This window comes from Lepus europaeus, chromosome 3 (assembly GCF_033115175.1).
Source record: "Lepus europaeus isolate LE1 chromosome 3, mLepTim1.pri, whole genome shotgun sequence".
Lineage (NCBI taxonomy): Eukaryota > Metazoa > Chordata > Mammalia > Lagomorpha > Leporidae > Lepus > Lepus europaeus.
The window spans coordinates 92,860,496-92,882,410 of NC_084829.1; the positions used below are offsets into that span (position 1 = coordinate 92,860,496).

Here is a 21,915-nt window from a genome sequence, read left to right on the forward strand (position 1 = left end):
AATTTTTTTGTGATAATTTGTTTTTACAACAATAGAAAACTACAGGTTGTGCATTCTTACTCCTGAAATCTGAAATGCAAAATGTTCTAAAATCTTAGACCTGGTGAGTGACAACATGATGCCATAAGTAGAAATTTCCACACCTGATGTCATGTGATGAAATGCAATAAAAGGACAGGTGCACAGCATATGGATTATGAGAAAAAATTGTTTATAAAAACACCATCCCAGCCCCCTTCAGCTACACTGTATCTTTTCCTCTTATGCCTAGATTCCCACATGGAAGCACAAAGGATAATAAAATGATTAGAGACACCAATACCATGTTAACTGTGATGCCTCATATGGGATCAAGACCTATGTATTTTGCTTATTGAGGTTTTTTGCTTATTCTCTGCTCTGTGGTATAAAGTTGTTGAAAATGTCAAAAGGTCAGCTGGTACTCCTGTGTGTAAGAGTGATAAGGAAAGAAATCAATTATATCTATAGCAAATAAACTCAAGGTGCTCGAGGACAGGTGTATGCTTGTTACACATCTTATGGAAGAGTATGTTATTAGAATAACCACCATATATGATTTGAAGAAACAAAAGGATAAGCTGTTAAAATTCTATGGTTAAAGCATTGAACAGAAGTTAATTAAACATAGAAAACACTGGCTAAAACTAAAAATGAAGATCTTAATCATGTAACCAAAGAGATCTATTGGCATTGCAGTGAACATTTACCACTTAATCATGTACTAATCATGAAACATCAAAAATATTTCATAATGAACTGAAACTTGAAGGGGAATGTGAATATCCAACAAGCTGGCTACAAATATTTAAGAAAAGGTAGGCGTTGCATTTTTAAAGATTTGTGGTAGTGAAGCATTTGCTGATCATGATGCAGTGGGGAAATTCACTGACAAATTTGCTGAAGTTACCACTGGTGAAACATCACTGGTTTGGCATTATTGCCATGGAAGGACACTGCCTATTGCTGATGAGAAAGCTCCTACAAGAATTAAGGATACTGAGGACATGGTAACTGTTTGGGATGTGCTAACCCAACAGGCATGTGTAAGTGTCAAGTTGGCTGTGATAGGCAAATCCTGTGTCCTCACTGCTTTAAACAGTGGATTTCATATCAGTCCAATTATCATTCTGTTAAAAAACTTGATCACCAGGAATATCTTCTCTGATTGGCTTCACGAACATTTGTTATCAGCATCTTATGCTGACTGATGGGAAACTGACTGGATGACAACGTTAAAACTTTGTTTTGCCTCACAATTGTTCTGCTCATGATCCTCAAAAATTGTTTATCCCAAGCACTCACCCCCAAACACAACATCATTACTTCCACATTTGAATGGTGTATCCTTAGATATCCTTAGACCGATTAAGAGTAAATATGAAAACACTTTCATGAACATTGTGCTAACAGCAGTAACAAAAGCATGAGTAAGGAAAGTGAAAAATGCTGTATGTGTTGTTGACAGAGCTTGAAACACTGTGACTGAAGATACAGTTGTGTATACCTGGGAAACCTTTAGCTTGAGACTATGTTCTAGAATGAGCACAAAGCACACAAAGCAGTGATTTGAAGAATTCTGTTTATCAAGTGAGAAAGTAAAAAACAAAATTGTCTGAACTTGTCTGGAAGAAGTGGATATCAGATAATTTAGTGCTGATATTGAGGCTCCAGTTTTTGATCCATTGACCAATAGTGAAGTAGCCAGATGGATCTGAATCAGTGATCATGAAGATGACATTGTTAACATCACAGAAAAAATGCCTGGAGACAACATGGTAAAAATGTGTAATGGTCTTATTGAAGGGTTAGCGTAGTATGCATTCATAATAGAGCAAGAAATATGTCAGCTTATAAAAGACACTTCTAAGACAAAAACCATTGTTAATGATATAGATGCATGTGGAGGAAACATTTTAAAAAGCCACCCAACGGAGTACCTCCTCTTTCCCAAAAGACTTACTTCCTGGTCCCTCAACCGCTTCAATGTTTGTTTTCATCTAGAGGAGTAAAAAATAATAAACAACAAGCTTTTTTATTCAAAAGACAGCATCATAAGTGGGTACTGAAAGACTGCAATTTGTTGTTGCTCTTGTTTACCAGCTGATACAGGTTATTCCTATGATGTTATTGTGTTGGACATTGTGATGGATACATTATTTTGTTTTTGGATGCCATAGTTTTACTATTAAGTGCTTGTAAGTGTAAGAAAATGATTGCTCATTTATTGGTAGCATATAAATTCAAGGTCAGGAGTGATGGTGATGCCACGCAATCTCAGATTGTTCATGTGGAGATGGTGAAGCCTTTGCTTTCTGATTGTTGTGTGTAGGCAAACTTTGTTTCATGTACAAAGATATTAAAAATATTGTACAAAGTTAACCTTCATGCTATTTGTATAGATTGTAAATGAAACATGAAGGAATGTTGTTTAGACTTGGTTTTGTCCCTAAGAAATCTTGTTTCATATGTAAATAGCCGAAAACTGGAAAGTATCTGAACTCTGAAACACTTGTAGTCCTAAGCATTCTCCAAGGGGATGCTCAGTCTGTAGTACACGTGACAGAACATAATTCACTCCATGTCTTTAAAATTATCTTTAGCATGGAATATTTACTTGAGTTTCTATCATTTCCTAATTTTGTAATTCTGAATGCATAAAGATGAACGTCACATCCCCTAGTTTCTCTTTTCCATCACTGATGCCTCAAAAGCACTAGATTAAAATATCAGGAAGCAGAAAATATCTGTTTCTATAAGGTTAAAAATTTTATTTCTACATCTCCTGGCTTCAACGTGTATACATAAATAGTAAGAGAAATATGGTGTAATATGGTGGGTTGTATTTTTAAAGTTTAGATGTGCCTGTTAATATCTATCATGATATATATTTTTCTTTTAGGATGACTATATTTGCATTAAGTTTAAATTCATAACTGTAAAGTATTGATATTCCATACAGCTTTCCTCTTGCCATAGATGACTGAGTATCGTTATGCTGATAGCTTTATCTTTTATCAGTGTGTTTTCCCCTTGCTTTTTCATATGCCTCATATTTTTTAAAAAATGAGAAACATATCATCTGTGTGAGCCACTGGAGACTGCAGTAAGTAGTTTTTAATCCCTATAAAATAAACATGCTTTTTCACTTTCAAGACTTCACTACTGAGAAGGCTATCCTGTCTCCATTGCATTGATCAGCTTTTATCAAAAGTACTATGACTTTATTTTATTTGGATTTATTTCTGGACTGTCTGTTCTGATTATTGATTCTATTTGTCTATCTTTTCTCCACTACCATCCTGACTGGATTGATGCAGATTTATAATAGTTCTTGAAATCAAACAGTGGGTATCCTGTTTGTTATTCTCTTTCAAAATTGCTTTAGCCATTGTAATTCCTTTGCCGATCCCTGTCAGCTTTTATTAGTTGTAAGAAGTGAGAAAAATTAACATTTGTTCCACTTCCAGTGTTCCTTATATTTTTGTTGGAAGTCCAAGAATAACTCTAGTATTATGCTCATTCTGTCTCAAAAATTTCCTGTAGCATTCATTGAATTGTTTCAAAATGTCTTTTTCATTTTTGTATCACTTGCTTTGAATAATGTCTACAGAATTCTTGGTGGGTAGATTTTTAGGTTATTTTTTGCTTGCTTTCTTTTGGAACTTTCAAAATGTTACTCCATTTTATTTTATGGTTTCTCATGAGAACTCTACTATAATATATAACTGTTTTTATATGCTAGTTTTCCTCTTTGTTTTATCTTTTTTTTCTGGCTGTATTCATTTTTTTCTTTGATAGTTTTCTTCAGTTTGGAAACTTAGTAATTATTCTTGGGGATTTTTATAACTATTTATAGTTATAAAGTATAGCTTATATTTGGTGCATTTTTTGGAGGAGATAAGGGGAATTTATCTTACTTGATATTTTCTGAGATTCTTGAATCTGTTGCTCCATGTCTGTTGTTAATTTTGCAAAAGTCTCAATTATAATTTCTTCAAATAAATCTTCTACCTTTTCTGGGTTTTCAATTATATGCGTGCTAGATCCTTGCTATCTAACACACAGTTATTCTGTGCATCATTCCATGTGTTTCATTTAGGATAGTTTCTTTTGACTTGCTTTAACTGGGCCAGTGCTTTCCTCTGCTTTATTGATGAGCTTCTCAAAAGCACTCTTTATCTCTTTCAATGTGTTTTTCATTTCTGGCATTTCTATTTAATTCTTTCTTACAGTATCTTTCTCTGCTGAAGTTTTCCACCAGGTATTGCAAGTTTGCTACTTCTGCCGTAAGAGCCTCTACAATATTAATCAGAATAATTTAAAAATTTTTCTCTTTGTTGATTCTAACATCTGTTTCACATGTAAGTCTATTTCTATTAATTGCTGTGGTTTTTGACAGTGCTTTTTGACTATAATATTTTTTGAAAGTGTGTCATCCTAAGTGGGACAGTGATAACACTGCTTATTTATGGAAAGCAAATAAGCTTGCTTTATTTGTGTTAAATCTTAGTTCGAAAGAATATTTGAAGCGTTTGAAAGAAACTCTTAAGGAAGTGCTTTGTATATAAGAAAACCTATCCCAAGGCCTGTGGAATAGAAGTTATCCAAATATGTTTACTATTATTCTTGTCATTGATTGTTATTTGGATCACTTTTTGAGGATCTGACACTATGTAATACATCACTTAATAGTTTCACTTAGAGAAATATTGTAGGGGTGGGTGTCATGGTGCAGCAAGTTGTTTTCCTATCAAAATGCCTAGTTTACATCCTCACTACTCTGTGTTTCTGATCAGCTTCTGTTAATGCGTCTCTGAGATTGCCACTGATGACCTAAAATCTTGGATTCCTGCCACCAATGTGTGAGACCTGGATAGAGCTCCAGGCACCTGGCTTTGGCCTGTCAGAGCCCTGCAGAAGCAGGCTTTTAGGGAGTGAACCAGCAGATGAAAGCCCTCACTGACTCTCTCCCTATTATTCTACCTTTCAAAACATTTTTTTAAATTTTAACATTTTACTATATATACCAAGAAATCCACATAAATATACAGATAAAGTTTTTTTTCACCCTTCAGATCACGCTCATAATGAACACACAAATTAAGAACAAAACATTACTAGTACTCCAAAAATCCTCACCAGTTTATGTGTATGAGTTACACTGACAGTCCTGTGATAAATTACTATGGAAGGATGGCATGAGCAATACAGCATTTTTTTTTTTTGGCATTTAGTATGCTAATATTCCAAACATGAACTTTAAGGAGTATACTAGCAATTGATACAACAGAAATGTAGACTGATAAGTCTTACTGATAAATAATACTCACTTGACTTAGAATCCTATGTGTTTACTTTTAAGAATTTGTTACCATTGTAAGTTTTCCAAACATCCTCAGGAGTAGAACCACCAAGCCAATGCTTGGTTCCTAAGCTGTTATTTATTCAGAGCTAATGAGTGGCACCATTCATAAGAGACTACAAAAATTAAGGGAACTGTAGAGCATAGTATAGTCATAGAAATAGATATAGGGAAGTCATAATTGATGTATTAAGGAGCTGAAACATAGCAACAGGAATGACAAGAACAAATATTTTCGTGAAGCCTTAGAGTATGCCTGCACAGAGAATGAAAGAGGAACAGAAATCATTAGTCACGAGCGAAGTCATTGTATCCTCAGAGAATCAAGATAATCTGGTGCTGCTGTCCAGTAGAACTTTCTGTGATAATGAAAATGTTACATATATGTACTGTTCAGTGGCATATGTGGTCATTGAGCACTGGAAATGTGCTCAGTTGAGTGAAGAACAGGATTTTTAATTTTAGCATTTATTACTAGTGGATATCATGTTGGATAGCAAAGAACTAGAGGATAAGACACTGAAGGATGAGAGTTAAGAATTGGAATGGTGACCACAGTATTCATATGCAAAGATTCCTATGTGTGTGTGCCTATGTGTGGGTGTGTGTGCAAGAAAGAGAGAGAGAGTGAAGGGGGGTGTGGTTGGACTAACTGTGAAAAAAGAACAGAGAACAAATCAGAAAAAAAGAACTAATGTTTGTTGAATACTGTAGGTAATAAAATTTTATGTATATACTTTGAACACATCCTGTAAGGTAAAACCCATCTGAGTTTTGGTGAACAAGCCAGGAAAAGTTAACTACCTGTAGTTTGTATAACTAATAAATGATTGGATATTTAGATACATGTTCAAAACCCATGCTATTCTTCCATACTATTCTGCCTCTCAAAATGAGATAACAGAGTAGGAACAAGTTAGTAACAGTACGAAAGTGACAGTTTCCTGAATTTTTCATATTTAGTATTCTATTTATCTTTTTCTTCTTAAATTCTGAAGGTAACTGTTTTAAAATGCATGTGATGGCAATATCTGAAGTTTTTCAGGTTTATTTGTATTGTCTTTTATTTCTGCTGGTTCCTGCTCATGGTGCAGTATGTCTTTGTGTAGTTAGATATCTGTGATTGTAAGTTATCCATTTTTTAAAAATATTTTTTCAAATAATTTTCAGGCAAGGAAGAATATACCTTCTCCAGAGAAAGTTTGATTTTGTATCTGCCTGGTACCTGTTAAGGATACCAGCCCTATGGGGTCAGGACTGTGGAGCACTGGGTTAAGGCCCAGGCCTGAAGTGCCGGCATCCCATATGGGCGCCGGGTTCTAGTCCCAGCCGCTCCTCTTCCGATCTAGCTCTCTGCTATAGCCTGGGAAGGTAGTGGAGGGTGGCCCAACTCCTTGGGCCCCTGCACCCACGTGGGAGACCTGGAAGAAGCTCCGGGCTCCTGGCTTCAGATAAGTGCAGTTCTGGCCAATGTGGACATCTGGGTAGTGAACCAGCAGATGGAAGACCTCTCTCTCTGTCTCTACCTCAAAAGGATAAAAAAGGGCAGGCGCCGCGGCTCACTTGGCTAATCCTCTGCCTGCAGCGCTGGCATCCCGGATTCTAGTCCCCGGTTGGGACACCTGATTCTGTCCCAGTTGCTTCTCTTCCGGTCCAGCTCTCTGCTGTGGCCCGGGAGGGCAGTGGAGGATGGCCCAAGTGCTTGGGCCCTGCACCCGCATAGGAGACCAGGAGGAAGCACCTGGCTCCTGCCTTCGGATTGGCGCAGCGCGCTGGCCTTAGCAGCCATTTGGGTGGGTGAACCAACGGAAAAGGGAGACCTTTCTCTCTGTCTCTGTCTCTCACTGTCCACTCTGCCTGTCAAATAAATAAATAAATAAATAAAAAATACCAGTCCTGGATCAACTTAAATTTAAAACTGGAGAAGTGTGTAAGCATTGTGAACTTGGGCTATAATCCACTGGTTTGAAGAGCTGAATTACTTCTGCCAATTATGGTTGGGGCAGATTGACTTCTTTGCTCATTTTTCTGTCTACATATGTTCCCTGTCCTTCATTTTGGCCAAGTAATTCCTTACTCTCTTGAGAGCTCTTTGGCTTTAAGAAATTTTTTTGTTGTGCATGTCTCACCTTTAATTGTAGTGGTTTTCACATGGGTTATTGATCTGCCATTAACCAACTGTTTCTAGAAATTATCCTACTATGTTTCAAAACAGAAATCTTGTTTTTGTTTGTTTTTTTAAGTATTTATTTGTTTGAAATGCGAAAGGACAAAAAGATACGAAAGAGATCTCCCATCTGCTGATTCACTCTCCAGATGACAGCAACATCCAGAGCTATGACCAGGAACTGAAAACACCATCTTACTCTCCCACATGGGTGCAGGGACCCAAGTACTTAGACCATTGTCTTCTTTCCCAGATGAATTAGCAAGGAGCTGGATTAGATGTGGAGCAAAGTGAATTGAAACAGCACCTCCAATGTGGGATGCTAGTATTGCCAGGGGCAACTTATCCCACTGAACTACAATGCCAGCTCTTTGTTTTAATTTGATAGAAGAATGCTTAGTTTATAATTTTCATGTGCTTCATTGTGTACAAAACTTTTCAGTAGTGTGTTCTTTATTATTTTTCCTCATGTTCATTTTCCATTTTTTTATATAAAATAACAACTTTTTTCCATTGGTTGCATGTTGAAAAAAATTCTATTGTCTCTCTTCTTTTCATTGATACTATTTTGCTTAGAAGCTAGGCTAATAAACAGCTTGAATGTTTGATCGTTTAGAGACATTTTCACACTAATATTGTTCTCTAATTTATGACTCTCTTCCTGGCTAGGCAAGCCTTCCTGAAGGCACATATATTAATGACCTCTCCTTTTCTCTCTCTCATATTCCTGTAGCTATTTTCATTTCCAGAATTAATAGAGACATAGACATCTTTATTCTGTTAACTTAGTCATGCTTTTTTACTCTAGATGGGATTTCTCCGTACATAGCTTGGCTCTCACAAAGTTTTCATCTTAACTTTCAGTTATCTGGTAGTATCTAACCTTCCATTTCCTAATGTTCACATTTCACTTTTCTTACTATTGTTTTTCTTCTCTGTCTTAAATTGTTTACTGATTGATATATAAATCAGTGTCATTTTTCCATCATGTATGTAATGAAGCTTTGAAATAATCATAAATATGCCTTCTCTGTTAATGATTACTTTGTATTCTTATGCTTATTCTCGAAATCAGTGCAAAACTAAATAGGTATTACATGGAGGAACTATAATTATATTTTTTTAAATCTTCTCTTAAAAGATACTGATCCACACAAAACTTTGCACATGAATGTTTATGGCAGCTCTATTTATAATTGCCCAAAATTCCAAGTTGTCTTTAAGTAGGTGAATGGATAAATATCCACACAATGGGATGTTTTGTAGCAATAAAAAGAAACGAGCTATTAAGCCATAAAAATATATGAAGGAAACTAAAATGCTAATTTCTAGGTGAACAAAGTACGTCTAGGAAAAATACATATTTTATGACTCTAACTATCTGACATTCTAGAAAAGGAATAATTATAGAGACAGTAAAAAAAGATTAATTACTTCTAGATGTCAAAGAAGTGGGAGAGGAATAAATAAGTGGAGCACAGGAGATTTATAGAGCAGTGAAACTAACTTTGTATGATACTGTAATGATGAGCATATGACACCATGCCTTTGTCATAACTCATCTGTACATGGAATAGGGTGAATCTTAATGTAGACTTTAATTAATAATAACCTACTCATACTGGTTCATCGATTGTAACAAATTTATCACTAATGCAAGATGTTAACAGAGAAAAACGTAGAATGGGAACCTAAGATTAATAGTTTATAAGAACTCTGTACTTTCTTAGTAATTTTTTTGGTGAAAATAAATGATATTCTAAAAAGCAAAGCTAGATCAAAGGAGTGACGTCCTAGTGTTACACAGCACAGTAGCTCACAATAATCACATATATATGTGTATATATATATATATATATATATATATATTATATAGTGAACAAATAGAAGGAGCTCCAAGCCTTCAATCATAAACTAATACCAAGGAAGAATAAATTATGTTTATACTGATTTGATCAGCATACATAGTATACATGTGTTGAAATGTAACACTGTAGCCTAGAAATATGTATAATTGTTAATAAATTTTTAAAAATAAAAAGCAGTGTATTAACTTTTAAGAGATACTGTTGATGCTGAAGTGAAGGTTGATAATTATTGGCTAAACAAAGCAATAAAATAACCATATGTAGCCTGAAGGAAAGCAGTAAAGTAACCTCTTTTCAATATGTTTATATTTTGTTAGCTATTTGGAAATTATTCTACCCTTTTTAGAATACCTGCAAGTCACTTGTATTCCTATCTTTTTCTTTTGCTTTTGATTGTTTCTATTAGGTGTACTAGCCCTGTCTTGGTATCCTCCTGATACAAATGATGAGAATGGAGAACCTACTGATGACTTGGTACCGACTATTTTGGATAAAGCTCATAAATATAATCTGAAGGTATTTTATTTTACTTTCAAGCTATTAGTAAGTTAATTTGTTTGGAGAAGAGGACAGTAATGACAATTTTTGAAGTGCTTATTTTAACTAAAAATAATGTGAAAATAATAAAATACTTTATAGCACTATTTCATAAAGAAAATGTCTAAGAATTTTAAATACTGTCTAAATTGTAATAATTTAGAGATGACTTACTATTTTTCTAGCTATATTTTCCTACCTTTTTTCCCCTAAGACCTCAAATTATATATTTTTAAATTTCTGTGTATTTACATAAAATAGATAATACATAAATATCCCCATAATCCAGACAAGAACCAGGGTCTTGAGCCTAGGGTAGCCAAACTGGGTAAACTTTTTTTCTTAACTTTTATTTAGCAAATATAAATTTCCGAAGTACAGCTTATGGATTGCAATGGCTTTTCCCCCCCATAACTTCCCTCCCGCCCGCAACCCTCCCAACGCCTGCTCCCTCTCCTCTTCCATTCACATCAAGATTCATTTTCAATTCTCTTTATATACAGAAGATCAATTTAGTATATATTAAGTAAAGATTTCAACAGTTTGCACCCACACTGAAACACAAAGTGTAAAATACTGTTTGAGTACTAATTATAGCATTAATTCACATTGTACAACACATTAAGGACAGAGATCCTACATGAGGAATAAGTACACAGTAACTCCTGTTGTTGACTAAACAAATTGACACTCTTGTTTATGGCATCAGTAATCTCCCTAGGCTGTCGTCATGAGTTGCCAAGGCTATGGAACTCTTTTGAGTTCACTGACTTCGATCTTATTTAGACAAGGTCATAGTCAAAGTGGAAGTTCTCTCCTCCCTTCAGAGAAAGGTACCTCCTTCTTTGATGTCCCATTCTTTCCACTGGGATTTCACTCGCAGAGATGTTTAATTTAGGTCCTCTTTTAAAATACTCTCATGGGCTCTTCAGCCAGATCTGAATGCCTTAAAGGGCTGATTCTGAGGCCAGAGTGCTGTTTAGGACATCTGCCATTTTATGAATCTGCTGTGTATCCCGCTTCGGATTGTTCTCTCCCTTTTTGATTCTATCAGTTAGTATTAGCAGACACTAGTCTTGTTTATGTAATCCCTTTGACTATTAGACCTATCAGTATGATCAATTATGAACTGAAATTGATCACTTTGACTAGTGAGATGGCAGTGGTATACGCCACCTTGGTGGGATGGAATTGGAATCCCCTGGTATGCTTCTAACTCTACTGTTTGGGGCAAGTCTGATTGAGCATGTACCAAACTGTACATCTCCTCCCTCTCTTATTCCCACTCTTACAGAGATCACTTTTCAGTTAAATTTAAACACCTAAGAATAATGTGTGTTAATTACAGAGTTCAACCAATAGTATTAAGTAGAACAACAACAACAACAAAAATACCAAAATGGATAAAGTATTAAGTTGTACATCAACAGTCAGGACAAGGCCCGATCAAGTCACTGTTTCTCATAGTGTCCATTTCACTTTCACAGCTTTCCATTTTGGTGCTCGGTTAGTTGTCACCAATCAGGGAGAACATACGATATTTGTCCCTCTGGGACTGGCTTATTTCACTCAGCATGATGTTTTCCAGATTCCTCCATTTTGTTGCAAATGACCGGATTTCATTGTTTTTGACTGCTGTATAGTATTCTATAGAGTACATGTCCCATAATTTCTTTATCCATTCTACTGTTGATGGGCATTTGGGTTGGTTCCAGGTCTTAGCTATTGTGAATTGAACTGCAATAAACATTAAGGTGCAGACCGCTTTTTTGTTTGCCAATTTAATTTCCTTTGGGTAAATTCCAAGGAGTGGGATGGCTGGGTTGTATGGTAGGGTTATATTCAGGTTTCTGAGGAGTCTCCAGAATGACTTCCACTGTGGCTTGCCAGCCATCCCTCCCCAGTTCTTAATTTTAAGCCATGAAAGGTGCCAGGTCTGGTTGGAAGGACATCTCTTCTGCAGCCATATGGCAACATGCTGAAATGCCAACCTGTCTTCTCAGTAGGTGTGTAAAGGTGCCCATTATTGAGCATTTTAGGAAGAGTACTCCCTGTTCTTTTCATTCTCCCAAGGTGACATTAGCAATTTTTAGGTTGTCTGTTCTCATACCTTCCCACTGGCTTCATGTGAGCCAAGAAGCTCTTTACCCAGTTCTGTATGTCGAGGTTGGAAGTCTATTTTGCCTTTTGAGATACTATTTTTATTTTTATGAGACTCTAAATAGTAAAATGGAACCTTTCTGAAAAAAGGAGGGTATTATACTTTAGAGTCACAAAAGAATTTAAGATTTTATATCAGTACATATAAAATTTATAAGGAATGGAAATACAGAAAAAAGTTAATGTTGTGTACAAAAAGGTTTTAAAAATTTGAAATGACTAATTACCCTAAGGAAAAAATATAAAAGATAATTGAATAAAGTCTTCCCCAAAGCACCAGTTTTATCTGTCAGTTCTATTCAATTTCTGAAAAAAAAGTTAATTTGTACCATATTGAAATACAGTGTTGAGTGGACTCACTATCTATTGCTGCATGATAAATTACCCCCAAAATTTGGTAGCTTACAACAAAAAGCATTATGGCATAGCGAGTAAAACCACCACCACTTGTGACTCCAGCATCCCATACGGGTGCCAGTTAGAGTCCTGGCTGTTCCACTTCCAATCCAGCTCCCTGCTATGGCCTGGGAAAAGCAGTGGAGGATCTCCCAAGTGTTTTGGGCCCCTGCTCCTGTTGTGGGAGACTTGGATGAAACTCCTGGCTCCTGACTTTGACCTGGGTCCAGACCCAGCAATTGTAGCCATCTAGGGAGTGAACTAACAATAGATGGAAGATTCTGTCTCTCTCTCTCTCTCTCTCTCTCTCTCTCTCTCCTTTCCCCATAACTCTGATTTCAAATAAATACATGAATTTTAAAGAAAAAAATTGCATTAGCAGGGAGCTGAATCACAAATGGAGCTGCCAGGACTCAAGCTGGTATCCATGAGGGATGCCAGCTTCACAGTTGGTGGCTTTACCCACTTCATCCCAATGCCAGCCCTGGAGAAACTAAGTTTTATAAGAAGACTCAGAATTGCTGAAATGGCCAGTCTGTCACATAATTGTATTTGTTTTATTTAATTTATAAATTTAATGTAAACCTAGTGAAATTTTTCAATAAGATATTTAATATAGAATTTGACAGGCTAGTCCCAAAAGTTCTACATGTCAGAATAAACTTAATTATTTAGAAGTGTTTATTAATGAAGCAAACTTTGTTTTCCCAGATAACAGTAAGTATATTTTAGGAAGTGGGAAAAATTAAAATAAAATATATGGTGTTAGCCTCAGTATGAAGATATTAATAAAAAATAAAAGAAGGCCCTGAAGCAAGCACATTACATGGGCATCTAACATGTAATTGAAGAGTCACTTAAAATAATGTGTAAAAGGGATATTTATCCATGATCTTTTTCATATGATATTGGTGTAGTTATTCCTTTTCTTGCATTATCCACACTCATCTTCTATGTCCTTGGGTAATCATATTCTTATCTAATAGCTCTTATTTATTTTCAGATTGCTTTGTTCCATCAGTTTTATCCTTGTTGTTAAATGCAGTGTATTTTCCAATTGTAAATCTAATTGTGAATTAGAGTTTAACTAGTGACCGTAAACCCTGAGTTCTCATATGCCACTACTATTAAAAATTGCTGAGGCTTTTTATTTGCTCTGTAACTTCATACAGTTTATCTATCTTAAGCAGGACTATCCGCTCAATACTGGTAACTGAGCTCTGTACAAGATGAAGTGGATCACTGTTGAAATATTTTGTTTCAAACAAAGAAAAGAATAATAGTTAATTTAATTTGACTCTTCCATCTGCTTTAAAATTCAGTGAATATTGAGGAATAGAAATGAGACTCTAGGGAAGATAGCTAAAAATGCTAACTTTTAAAATTCTTTCCATAAAGCTGCATCCTTTCCTAGGTTACAATCCTGAAACTATTAAGACAGCATCTTACACCTTTGAAATTAGCTAGGTGTCAGGAACTGTCACCTAATCTGTTCCTCAGGGCCATTCAGTGAGTTCTCATTGACATTGCAAATCTGCAGAAGCGAATCTCCAGGTCTGGCACCAGTTCTGTGACTAGATAAGGATTGATTTACCTTCCACAAAACAGGTCCAAGGGCCACACATTTGTCACTGCCATAATCCTAGGAGATGAGAGCTTAAGAACATGGCTTTTGTAGTAGTTTAAGGAAGCTTTTAAAGGCAAAGTGAAAATGTTCTGAGCATGGGCATGAGTCAGTTTTTTCTCCTGCCAGAAAGAGCTCAATCACCAATCATGTAAATGTTGCCAACATATTTGATCTCTCTTTGCTCTAGGTTTTATATCTAATAATCAGAAAAATTTAGAATTTGGTACGCTAATGTTTCCTAAAATTTTTAGAACACCTTCTTGGCCTCATGTCTTAGGAGTAACTTTGTATAATGTGAGAAAGACTAGATCCAGTAAACTGAAATTGGAGGTTGTCCAGCTGAGTAACTCTGGGCTGATATTAGTTCCTTGATTCTTTGACTTATCCCCCCTCATCTGTAAAATGACAAGGCAAAACCATAAATGGGTTTTGCTATTGAATTTTTTCTGAGATATCCATTATGGTGTTGTTTTGGAAATTTTTTTTTCATTTTTTATTTTAATTTTAATTACTTTTTAACATTCAATATGATATGTAGATACAAGTCTAAGAACATGATATTCCCTTCATCCCTCCCTCCCTCTGTCTTTCCCACCCACCTTCTTCTGCCTTTCTTTTTTTCTTAGTTTTTGAGATAACATTTTAAAATTTACATTACAGTAAATAACATTTAATTTTTATATTTATAAAAATTTATATTTAAAATTAATTTTATAAATTATAGTAAATAACACATTTTAAAACTATATTATAGTAAAAAGGCTTAATACTTCACCAGATAAAAAGATTAAAAAGCAAAAAGACCCTATATTTAGTAGGAATATAGACAATGGCTGTAAACTATAATTGAATGAAGAAAAACATTTCACATATTATTTTTGTAAAATTTATTTTATTTGAAAGGCAGAGTTACATAGAGAGGGGAGGATGGAGAGGAGGGAGGATGGAGAGGAGAGAGGATGGGAGGTGGGGGACCTTCAGATTCAATGCAATACCAATCAAAATACCAAAGACATTCTTCTCAGATATAGAAAAATTGATGCTGAAATTCATATGGAAACACATGAGACTTCAAATAGCTAAAGCAATCTTGTACAACAAAAAGCCAGAGGCATCACAATACCAGATTTCAACATATTCTGGAGGGCAGATATAATCAAAACAGCCTGGTACTGGCACAGAAAATAGATATGTAGATCAATGGAACAGAATAGAAACTCCAGAAATCAATCCATGCACCTCCAACCAGCTAATCTTTGACAAAAGATCAATTCCTGGAGCAAGGACAATCTGTTCAACAAAGGGTGCTAGGAAAACTAGATCTTTCCATGCAGAAGTATGATATAAGACTCCTACCTTACACCTTACACCTTACACCTTAAACAAAAATCTACTCAAAATAAATCAAGGACCTAAATTTATGACCTGAAACCATCAAATAACTAGAGAAGATTAAGGGAACCCTGCAAGACATTGATATAGGCAAAGACTTCTTAGAAAAGACCCCAGAAACACAGGCAATCAAAGCCAAAGTTTACAAATGGCATTACATCAAGCTGAGAAATTTCTGCACTGCAGAAGAAACACATAGCGAATTGAAGAGGGAACAGATAGAATGGGAGAAAATATTTGCAAACTATGCAGCTGTTACAGGATTAATATCCAGGATCTATAAAGAGCTCAAGAAACTCAACAACAATATAACAAAGAATCCACTAAATAATAATGGAAAAGGAAGAGGAAGAAGTAAAATAGGTGGGATTATGGGTGGGAGGGAGGTAAGGGGGGAAAGATCACCATGTTTCCATATTTGTGTATATTAAATGCATGAAATTGTAGTCCTTAAAGAAAATTTTTAAAATGTGGAAGAAAAATAAAAGTAATTAACAAAGGACTTGAACAGGTATTTTTCAAAAGAGGTAATTCAAATGGCCAACAGAAGCATGAAAAAATGCTCAGGATCACTAGCATTCAAGGAAATGCAAATCAAAATCACAGTGAGGTTTTACCTCATCCCAATGAGAATGGCTTTCATACAGAAATCAACAAACAACAAATGCTGGTGAGGATGTGGGGAAAAAGGTACTCTACTCCACTGTTGATAGGAATGTAAACTAGTGCAGCCATTGTGGAAGACAGTATGGAGATACCTCAGAAATCTGAAAATAGATCTACCTAGCCAAGCCACTCCTGGAAATTTACCCAAGAGAAGTGCAATCAGCGGATGAAACAGTTAATCTCTTCCTTATGTTCATTCCAGCACAATTCACAATAGCTGAGATGTGGAATCAACCCAGATGTCCATCAACTGATGATGGGATAAGGAAAATGTGGTATATATAAACTATGGAATACTTCTCAGTGATAAAAAAAAAATGAATTCCCATCTTTTGCAACAAAATGGATCCTACTGAAAAGCATTATACTTAGTGAAATAAGCCAGACTCAAAAAGACAAGACACCATATATTTTCCCTGATCAGTAGTAATTAATAGAGAATCTAAAATATAATGTATTGGACTGAAATTAACATGTTGAGATTCCATGATTGTTTACAGCTCTTGTCTCTACTGTTGAAGAACAGTTTTTTTTTTTCTTCATATTATTTTTTGAACCTTTACTTAGTGTAGGGTTAATCGTATGAGTATAAAGTAAACTGAAAATAGATCTGTAAAGAGAACTTGATGGAATTCCAGGCTCCTGTCTTCCACCTGGCCCAGCTGTGGCTGTTGTGAACATTTGAGGAGCATACAAGCAAATGGAAGATTCCCTCTCTTTCTGGTGTGTTTTTCTCTGTCTTTCAAATAAAATGTAAAAAACATTTTATAAAGTAAACACAAAAGATACTGAGAAATCTAGCTGTCGTAGCAGTTACAGTCCATGCACTATTAACAAAATAATGCAAACATTAATTGATGTTAGTTTGTTACTGGCAAAAACTTCATTTATGTAAAATTACTGTAATATAATTTTATTAAAAGCTTAGAATGATATTTTCATTAAATACTGATTTTAAAATTAGTTCTGTGAAAATTAGTAACACTGGTTAATGTAAAATAGATTTTGTTTTAATTGGGTGCTTGGAAATGAAGTTTTATATTACATTAGTATAGAAGTATCTAGTTCCATAAATGGTTCCTTCAGCCCAAAACCTAAAATTAAGACAGTATCATTGAGTTAATTACATTACAATAAAGATTTCTAATTGCTATTGGTAGTTCACTAAAAAGGAGAATAAAAGTTAAAATATTCATGTTCTTTGCTTTACCAGTCTTGCATAGATAGTCATTTAAAGGAAATACCAGCTATACTATCTACATTAGCAGTTAGGAGTAGCATACAAAATGGTTTTACTATGATTAGTTTTTTTTTGATGTGTGTATAGCTAACCTTTTGTAGATAAAAACATGAAGTATTTACTTAGAAGTTAGTGCTTTCTGCCATTGTAGTAGAGAAATATGTATAAACCATATCAAACAAGTAAGCATTATGAAAATTATTTTTCTATCAACTAGTAAATAGTACTTTTTCAGTTAGTTTTGCAAATTATTAGAATAATAGTTGAAAATCAGTGTAGGTCAATTTGTAAACTACTATTTAGATGATGTAAAATATTTTTTCAAAGAAATTTGCTGTTGATTCCATTTAAGTATAAACTTAGTGGTCACCCACCTGAAAAAAACGATCCAGATTCTTCTGGACCTTTTTTTTTTTTTACCTTCTTGTAAAAAAGATAGTTCTGAATACAGAGTTTATCCCCATATAGTTTATAGAGCATATAAGTTTATAATATTCTCTATAATGAATAAGTGTAGGAAGAAATATTCTGCAGTAGTGATCACTGGAATTCTGAATTTAGATTGGATGTATTGCTTCCTAACTGCTGGATGAGCCTGGGTAAGCTACTGAACTTACTTTAACTGTGATCACTTTTATGTTCAATAAATAGTTTTTTAAATCACTTTATTAAGCATGCAGAATGTATGTTTATGTCATAGCTAATTTTTACTCTCATTGAATTTTTTCTTTGTTTTAGGTTGCTTTTCATATAGAACCATATAGCAATCGAAATGATCAAAACATGTACAAAAATATCAAGTATATAATAGACAAGTGAGTTGCTTTAATATTTATAATTCATGATATGTGGTCCAGTAATAACTTTAGTTATAAGAAGGGTGCACTTAAATTATATTTCATAGGCTTGAATGATTTATAGTCTGATATTTTTAATAAAATTAATTTAAGCTATTATCCTAATGAATGTCACAATTGTTTTGAGCAATATTTCTAAAGTTCCTTACAATTCACTTTTAGTATGAGTAAAGGTTGCTAGTTTTCTTTACATGTTTATAAGACCATTCCTAAGTTCTGTCATATTGATGTTTTAAATCAATATTTTAAAAATCTCATGGAGTTTTGTCATTTTAAGAGGTTCAGATTATTAAATGTGAGCTACTTTATAGCAGTGGTCTTATATCTAGGTTAATTTGGAAGTCTGATTACAAATAAACTATTAATATATTTTCATTTTGTTAAACGATTTTACTGATGATAGTCTCTATAGACGCCATGCTCTCACAAAGAATCCTGTCAGCTGCAGTGGGACATTTGTTACCAATGCAAAAAAGCACTTCATGAATTCTTATAGAAAACAAGGGATTTTTTTTTATCACTTGTGCATCGTTTGTAAACTTCAGTATGAGATAATTACTCTCTTACTTGGTAATATATCCAGTATTTCATTTTCTAACATATGAAATCAAAAATACATTTTAATGTTTACTTTTATATTCCTGGTTCCCCCAAAAAGCTGAGCAATATGCTAAGCCTCAATGATTCCCTCTGTTTCCAGTACATAAATTGATTTGTTTATAACAAATAAGTTGTGAATATTCATTATACTTTTAAAAATGTTTGTATTCTAGATATGGAAATCATTCAGCCTTTTACAGATATGAGACAAGGACTGGGAATGCTCTTCCTATGTTTTACATCTATGATTCCTATATCACAAAGCCAGAAAAATGGGTCAATCTGTTAACCCCTTCCGGATCTCACACTGTTCGCAATTCTGCTTATGATGGATTATTTATTGCACTTCTAGTAGAAGAAAAACATAAGTATGATATTCTGCAAAGTGGTTTTGATGGAATTTATACCTACTTTGCCACAAATGGCTTTACTTATGGCTCATCACATCAGAACTGGGCTAGTCTAAAAATCTTCTGTGATAGATACAACTTAATATTTATCCCAAGCGTGGGTCCAGGGTACATAGACACTAGCATCCGTCCATGGAACTCTCAAAACACGCGGAACCGAATCAATGGGAAGTATTACGAAGTTTCTCTGAGTGCTGCACTTCAGGCCCAACCCAGTTTAATTTCTATTACTTCCTTTAATGAGTGGCATGAAGGGACTCAGATTGAAAAAGCCGTTCCCAAAAGAACCAGCAATACAGTGTACCTAGATTACCGGCCCCATAAACCAGGTCTTTATCTAGAATTAACTCGTAAGTGGTCTGAAAAATACAGTAAGGAAAGAGCAACTTATGCTCATAAAAAGTTGCCTGCCTCTTAATGTATTGGTTAAAGTATAATAACTATCAAAATCCTCTAATTTCAGTAAAGGCCTTTTGTTTTGAAGTATAGGGAAAACCTTTCAAAACCAAAATGCACTGTTTCTGTTACTCTTTAATATAAATATTTTAAAAGATGATGTTGATCATTGCTACCCTTTACAATACTGCACTGAGAAAATATCTAAGATAAAAATTGTGTAAATAACATTCGTGTGGTGTAATTTGCTGTGTTTCTAACTGAAATTGAAATTCTGATTTGATGACTGTTTGATTGTCATTTCATGGTAGGTAAATTCCTTTGTTCCATAAAGCAGTTAGCACACAGTTAAATCACACTTACCTACTGGGACCAGAAAAATAGGACTATGTGTGTATTCTATCAAAGAAAACAAACCTAAAAGGTTGCATTTATGTTTCATTTTTTTTATCAGTGACCCAAGCAACTTTATTATATTGGTATTTAGACTTTGAATAAATATACAATAATGTTGAAATTCTTAAGACTAATAAAATCACTGTAACTTCCTCTCAGTTTGACAGTGAATCTGAAACTGCATTAAAAAAATAGACTTTTGTAAACCAGCACTGTGTTGTAGCAGGGGGAGCCACCACCTGCAGTCCTGGCATCCCAAATGGGTGCTGGTTCAAGTCCCAGCTGCTCCACTTCCATTACAGCTCTCTGCTGTGGCCTGGGAAAGCAGTAGAAGATGGCCCAAGTGCCTGGGCCCCTGCACCCACATGGAAGACCTGGAATAAGCTCCTGGCTCCTGGCTTTGGATCGGCTCAGCTTGGCCATTGCGGCCATTTGGGGAGTGAACCAGCAGACGGAGACCTCTTTCTCTCTCTGTCTCTGCCTCTCTGTAACCCTGCCTTTCAAATAAGTAAATAAATCTTTAAAAAAAAGAAAAGATTTTTTTTTTTGTTTAATCATAAACTTTAAGTCTTCAAGAAGGAGTGGTTTCTGTAGCATAATCTATATCTTCATTGCAGATTTATGGTTACCTATAGCATGCTAAGTGTTTTGCATGGTTAATGTTGCTGCTTCCCCACGCTGACTTCCACATTTTAGAAGCTGTGGGAAATACTTCTCTAAAAGTTAATCCTTGCATCTCAATTATTGGGAAAACAGTTGTTTTACAACTATTATGAAACTATAATGCCTGAAATATTTATCATTTTTAGGATAACTTACCAATCTTTAACTTGTTTTCATTTTGTTTTTTATGTCTTTAAATGTAATGTTAAACATAGATCACCTGTTAACTAAAAAGAAAAAAGTTGCTACTATAGTTGGATTTTTTTTATATTTTATTATGTCTTACCAAAAGTAACTGAGAAAAGATAATTACCATTTCAGATTTTAGAGATGTGGAAATGAAAAATTTCTTTGTATTTAACATAATTCTAAAGAAGACAGTATTTTAATTCTTATATATAATATCCTTGTTTTAAATGTTACACTATTATGGCATCTTTCAGCTTAAAATGCTTGTGATCAATAGCTATTTGTTTTATTGTGATAATTGATCACTTATATGATAAAAATTATTTCCATATAAACTAAAAATTAATAAATGATAATAGTTATAATTATAACTATAAAAAGATGTAATGTATATTATTAAATTAATGTCATTTCTAATATATAGCTTTACTAAGAGAAGCAAGTAATACTAAAAATAATGTATATCAGTTTTCAGAGTATAAAGATATTAATTCAGAAACAAATTAAAAGGAATTTTATCACAAAATAGCCATAAGACCATAAAAATTACTTTTAAGCATAAGTTGAAATACATTTTTGAAAATAGACATCATTAATATTAAGTTTATTTATAACTTAAAATTTGTCAATTCTCAAAGAATGATCAGGCCATAAAATAATAGTACAGATAGTAATAATATGATAATTTTCCAGGGAAAATTACAAGAATAAATCAGTGTACTGTTTTTATAACCATACAGTATCATAGAAAAAATATTTCAACTATAAACTGTGGAATTTTTTCTTATATTCAGTTAACCACTATATGTTATTTTAGGGATGAATCATACAACGACACACTTTCATAGAAATATTCTCACAGATACAAATTGTCGTTTTTTTTCTTATATGCAGTTAACCACTATATTGTTATTTTAGGGACAAATTATACATATGTCATGTCCAATAATCTTTTATACCATATTTCA

General features: G+C 34.2%; 1 protein-coding gene across 2 annotated transcripts in view; it reads left to right on the forward strand.

The window, feature by feature from the left end:
• MANEA (mannosidase endo-alpha) overlaps positions 1–20,649 on the forward strand; it is a 37,073-nt gene extending 16,424 nt beyond the window's left edge. For both annotated transcript variants that reach the window (XM_062186515.1, XM_062186516.1), the window contains exons 3-5: positions 9,825–9,934; positions 18,175–18,251; positions 19,067–20,649. In XM_062186515.1, coding sequence (XP_062042499.1) covers positions 9,825–9,934; positions 18,175–18,251; positions 19,067–19,721 — 842 coding nt within the window. In that variant the 3' untranslated portion in view covers positions 19,722–20,649. The remainder of the gene's footprint in view (positions 1–9,824; positions 9,935–18,174; positions 18,252–19,066) is intronic.
• The last annotated feature ends 1,266 nt before the right edge of the window (positions 20,650–21,915 follow it).